The sequence below is a fragment of the Triticum urartu genome, chromosome 3A (assembly GCF_056163025.1).
Source record: "Triticum urartu cultivar PI428250 chromosome 3A, HENAU_Tu73, whole genome shotgun sequence".
NCBI classification, from domain to species: Eukaryota; Viridiplantae; Streptophyta; class Magnoliopsida; order Poales; family Poaceae; genus Triticum; species Triticum urartu.
Window position 1 is genome coordinate 183,166,102 of NC_141875.1, and position 5,870 is coordinate 183,171,971.

Sequence of the window (5,870 nt, forward strand, 5' to 3'; positions counted from 1 at the left end):
TTAATTATTAGGACGTTTATAAAAGCATTAATTTACATCTTATTATTTAAATGCATATTTGGACTTTCTAGAACATTTAAATTTAAACTATCTTCAACCAAGGGGAGCCTTGGTGCGTTGCCTTGTGACCAAGAGGTCACGGGTTCGACTCATGGAAACAGTCTCTTGCAGAAATATAGGGAAAGGCTGCGTACAATAGACCCAAAGTGGCCGGACCTTCCCCAGACCTTGCGCAAGCGGGAGCTACATGCACCGGGCTGCCTTATTTTTTTTCCACTCAAGGAACTAAAAGAGAGAAGATAATATCACTTATTCTCCTTATGAAAAGAGTGAGAAAATGTTAAGATGTCATTTGGAGTGGATAAATCCAGTCATGGGAATTAAATAAACCCTACAAATAGAATTATTATTAGGTCCAAACTAGCTGTATAAAATAAAATGAATTTACAAAATTGTACTTTGAGTTGGGAATAATTTTTCTAGGCTCTATATGAGTATTATTTTTTGCAAATTTCTGGCATTTTCTGAAAAATATATATATTAGACTATTATTTGAGCCAAAATCAATTTGTAGACTAATTTTATTATGAAATCCTATCCTAACTAGACCGGAACAGTGTTTCAGCCCAGTAACACACCAAACAGATCGCGGCCATTTTAGGCCCCGGGCCTAATTCCTTTCTCAAAACAGTATGGGCATCGAGGGTCGTTAGTTTTATGATCATCTCTTTCTCTCTTTTCTTGCCTTGCTGCTCCGCGTCGTTTTGGCATACTGTTTTTGTCCATGGAACACCACATCGTCTAAATAGTGCACACCCAACCACACCAGAGCACCGCCGAGCACTCCACACCCGTCCAGATCACCAACCACACCGCCGTGATGACTGCGACAACTTTAACCCTGACAACCGTCGGAGACCATGCCACATTTGACCCGAGTCGTCGTGCCACTTGTCTTCTCCATGGCCGCCACTGTCCACTACCACCCCATCTCATTCTCATTCGTCTGTTTAGAAATAGATTGTGCAAATTAGAATTTATTTCTGCCGAATTGTTGTTTGAACTTGGCCCTAGATGTGCACTTAAATCCAACGGTTGTTATTCTGTTTGAGCGTGAATCGGTATCTTTTGATCTGGTCTGTCCATTTTCATTTAAATAGGACGACTATCTTATTTAGCCATGAATCGGTATCAACTAGTGCTGCCACGTGTCACACTATTTTGCAGAAAATCCCACGAAACTTCTAACATTCTAACTTTTCAACTGTAGCTCCAAAGAAGACGAACATTTTGCAAATTGGTAGTCTTGGAGTGCTTATGACCTATTAGTTTAACATTTTTAATTATTCAAATGTGATCAATGCAAATTCAAATTTAAATATTATTTTAGCCATATCTTGCAATCTGGAGATCCAATTTAGTTGTTTCTGTTTGCATGATGGAAGCCTGATCAAATCCTATCTACTAAGCCGTTAATAGTACACATCAAAATCATTCCTATGTCATGTATATGATGTATCTTTTATGCCTTTCGCTTTTATAGCTGCACTTTTGCACATACCCTATATTAGCTAAGGCTATATATACTAGTCCCTCCGATCCAAATTAATTGACGTAACCTCTATACAATATCTTACTTACATTGTATAGAGGTTGCGTCGATTAATTTGGATCAAAGGGAATAATATGTTTTGTTGAGTTTTGTTTGCTATCTTTGCAAGTAATTTTATTTGCATGCTTAATTATAATTGTTTACAAATTTGTTTCATTCTATGATAGATTGTTTGGAGTGTGAAGCCGCTTACTTAATGAATTAGAGTATCATCACCGGCACCAAGGCAAGTCATATTCTTTCGTGCATGTCCATTTACCTACATCTTTACTAAGCATTTAGTATATTTTTGAGTAGTACGTATGAGCATCTTTATATATCCTAAATATGCAAGTATGATCCCACTGTAGTTCAATAAGTAGGTCCGAGTTCTAATTACTTGTCTGTCGTCGTTGTAGTTTGCTTAATTTGCTGAAGTAGGCGGATACTTCGGTGAAGTGTAATTCGTGGGAATTTATGAATGATAATGTAGTAAGGAAGACCAACTAAATTCGTGGTACGTGGATGGAATAGTAATTATAAAGTGGTGAGGTACAATTAGCATCATGGAGAATGTGATTTCTTAAAAGATTCACCTATGGCATTGCACACCAGTGGACAGCCGTTAAGGCTTAAAAAGACCAACCGGTTTTCATGAATAGTTGCTTTCATGTGCAACCACAAGCAATTTTGGGCTTTGTCTTAGTTGAGTAGGTTGTGATGAACCTTGCCTTGTAGGCTACCCTCTGAAAGTCTTTGTCTTGATCTTCTACCAGTTCTCCCATGTTCAACGCGAACCTCACCGGATCCGAAGGTCGAAGCCCCTCCGACCTTCCGGCGCCTGCCGTCGAGTCGATGACACGGCCACAAAGATAGCGCCAACCAACCAAGCACGGTGCGTGCAGGCCAGATCGCTTGCGACGGTGGCAACATCTGCTACATGGTCACCACACATGCCAGCCGGCGGCGCAGGTGACGACTTCCTCTAGAGCACACCGGCTCTCCAAGTTGAAGGACATGGCGGTGTTGCTCCCTTTCCTTTCCACCGCCACATGGGCGCTTGCTGCAACCCGACGGTGTGAAAGATTAGAAAGGCGCGCAGCCGCCCGTGCCCTAGAACGAACTGTTTGCTGCTGCATCATGACCACCTGTACTGCATCAAAGCCATTACCTATACATCGCCACACCTCGTCGAATAGCAACAGGAACAGCCATCAGCCACACAGGCAAACCCGGCGGCGACGGCAGCAACGATGAGAGGACACTTAGGCAGAGGCTCGCCGAAAAAATGGATCTGCAGGCCGCTTGTGTCGCCCACGTGGACGACGCGGGGCAGCTCAGTTGGTATATGTCGTCCTTTTACATACTTTGTTTTTGTTGGAAAGGAAAATCCACACCTATAGAAGCAAAATGCAGTAAGCCGTTGGATTTCTTGTCGTACGAAGGTAGAACAACAAGGCCCAGTTATTTTGCCAGAATCAGAGGATTCTCTCAGAACCCGACCCCTATCCAGCTTCCCCCAAAATCTTTGAGCCACGTTTGTTTTACAATCCTATCTAGTTAGGGTCTAATTAGATAGGATTGTAAAACAAACTGGGCTCAAAAATTCTGAGAGAAGCTTGGTAAGAGTCGGATTCTGGGAGAATTCTCAGATTCTGACAAAAGAACTGGGCGCAAGTGTTGTATGTATAGCGGTTTGGATACAGAGGCATGACTACTACTCCTTATACGTAGAATGAGGTAATGTACATAAATGCGAGAATAGTTACTCCCACCCCTACCCCTACAGCCTGCAGCTGATTTACATCGACAGCAGTACTGCCTGTACGTGCTGCAACCTGCAATGCCATGTGGTAACTTCAAAGCTAGCTAGCGCTCTTTCTTTTCAGTTTTGATAATAATTTATTTTTCCTTCTCACTATTGCCGAGCAGTGGTGTTTTATTCACCCTCTGTCTTGGTCTTAATTTATACTAGTACAGTACTACTTCCTTCATCTCATAACATAAGATAATTTTGCATATATTATGAGACAGAGGGAGTAATTTTTAGATGCGAACGGAGGGAGTAACTAATTAACTGGGCCGTGTTAATTGGGCTTCCAACTCGTGTCATCTAAAGACATCTCTTTCTTTTTCCCTTCAATTTTTTTTACTCCAGTACCGTTCAAGATATCTGTTGATGCACTTCAGCTAGGAAATCTCCAATGGTGATGAGGACTTAAGAAAAACTTGTCTAGATCGTCAAGTTTCATTCAGCCAATCGACACTACTGAGCTTAGCAATATACTCCGACCAAAACACAATGCGAGTTTGCTGTTCCAACCAAATGGTAGTCAAGCTCGTAATTAACAAGTAAACCAACAAAAGATTACTAGTACAATAATACTCCATTTCATTTCATCATTGCATACCACGGCACAAGCTGACACGTACATCTAGCATTATTCATATGCCTCAAGAACATGCTCCACTACTACAGATACAAAGAACTTAACACGAACGACCGATAGAGATTGACCTAACGACGTAATTAAGCGACAAACACAACAAACAAATCGAGTTCTCCAAACGTACGTACGCGCGGCGTATAGCGCCCACAGAACCATGCATGCACGCTACGAGTAGCACTACCGAACCATCAACCATGCGCCCCGTCAGTGCTTGCCACACACCAGCGGATCTAGCTATCAACAGCCGCCCTCAGCTTTTCACGGCTTCTTGGCGTGCTCGTCGACGGCAGCTGCAGCGGGGGAGCCCGGCATGCCGCCGAAGCCGCCGAGGCCGGGGGAGCTGCCGCCAAGGAAGGGCATGCTGCCGATGCTGCCGAAGCCCGGGGTGGCGCCGCTGCTGCCGGGGAGGCTGAATCCCGGCATGCCGCTGCTGCCGGGGAGCCCGCCGAACCCCGGCGACCCGCTGCCGAGGCGGTCGAAGGGCGGGAAGGTCGTCGGCTGCAGGACCGCGTCCTTGCTGGCGGACGCCGCCTCCGTCGTCTTGATGTTCCTCGCCTCGGCGCTGGTCGCCGCGGCCAGCACGGCGAGGACGAGCACCGCCACCATCTTGGTAGACTTCTCCATCGCTAGCTTGCTCGTGAACTGGTGCTCTTGCTCCTGGCTAGTGTGTGAGTGGCTGCTTGCCTTGCTTGCTTGCTGCTTCTAGCTCTGTGGGAGGTGGAGGAGGAAGAAAGGTGGCGGGAGGTTTTATAGCCGGGGAGGCAGCGTCATTCAAGTGGTGGCAGCTCATCGATCGGCCTGAGCGACGGTAGGTGGGGGGCGTTAAGGAGACGATTAAAGGAGCGGGTACCTGCTGCGGTTTACTGCCATCCTGTGATCTCCATTAATACTTTTGCTCTTACAGACCAGTGGTGCATCAATGGGGGGAGGAAGAGAGGGGGAAATTGTAGATCTGGTCGTGTTTGGGAGCTATAGCTGTAGCGTGCATCAAGGGTGTTCAAAATCCAGTAAATTTGGCTTTTGTTTTGGAGTAGTAGCACTACTTCTTAGGCTGGTCATAGTGGGAAGTAACATATACTAGTATCATGCATATGATACTAGTGTATGATACTACATTCATAGTGCATAGTATCATAAAGTAGTATCATAGGTGGTCTTATTTATTGCCATGCATGACACATAGTACCATAACATTTATTATGTTACGGTATCTACCTATGTTACTATGACTCTCTCTCTCTTCTTTAATTTTCTGCCATGTAAGCATGTTTGCGAGTTCCAAGTATATGATACTAGTTAGGCTACCCGTAATGGGAGTATCATAGGTAGTATCATGCATGCCAACTAAGCAATTTTGATGAGGTGGCATATAATTAAATGAAGAAAGAGAGACTTGAGTATCATATCATGATACCGTATCATATTAAATGATGTGCTACTTGTGTCATGCATGACAATAAATATAGTCCTCTATGATACCAACATATGATACTATGCATTAGGGATGTACTCCCTCCGGTCCTTTTTACTCTGCATAGTAGGTTTGTCTGAAGTCAATCTCATCTAACTTTGACCAAGTTTATACAAAAAATTATTAACATTAACATAACAACACATTTATTATTAAATCCATCTCAGAATATATTTTCATATTATATTTATTAGATGTTATAGATGTTAATATTTTGTAATATAAATTTGGTCAAACTTAACAAACTTTGACTTCAGACAAAGCTAATGTGCGGAGTAAAAAGGACCGGAGGGAGTAGTATCATAGATTAGTATCATATGCATGATACTCCCTCCGTTTTTATTTACTCTGCATATTA

General features: G+C 43.4%; 1 protein-coding gene across 1 annotated transcript; it reads right to left on the reverse strand.

Annotated features, from left to right (window-relative positions):
• Positions 1-3,963: 3,963 nt before the first annotated feature.
• On the reverse strand, positions 3,964-4,778 carry LOC125548256 (MFS18 protein-like). The gene has a single exon (XM_048711910.2). The coding sequence runs from the start codon at positions 4,663-4,665 to the stop codon at positions 4,300-4,302; it is 366 nt and encodes a 121-aa protein (XP_048567867.1). The 5' UTR covers positions 4,666-4,778; the 3' UTR covers positions 3,964-4,299.
• Positions 4,779-5,870: the final 1,092 nt, after the last annotated feature.

Bases quoted from the DNA above. Each gene is read 5' to 3' on its own strand.
- LOC125548256 (XM_048711910.2), bottom strand. From the start codon at position 4,665: ATGGAGAAGTCTACCAAGATGGTGGCGGTGCTCGTCCTCGCCGTGCTG.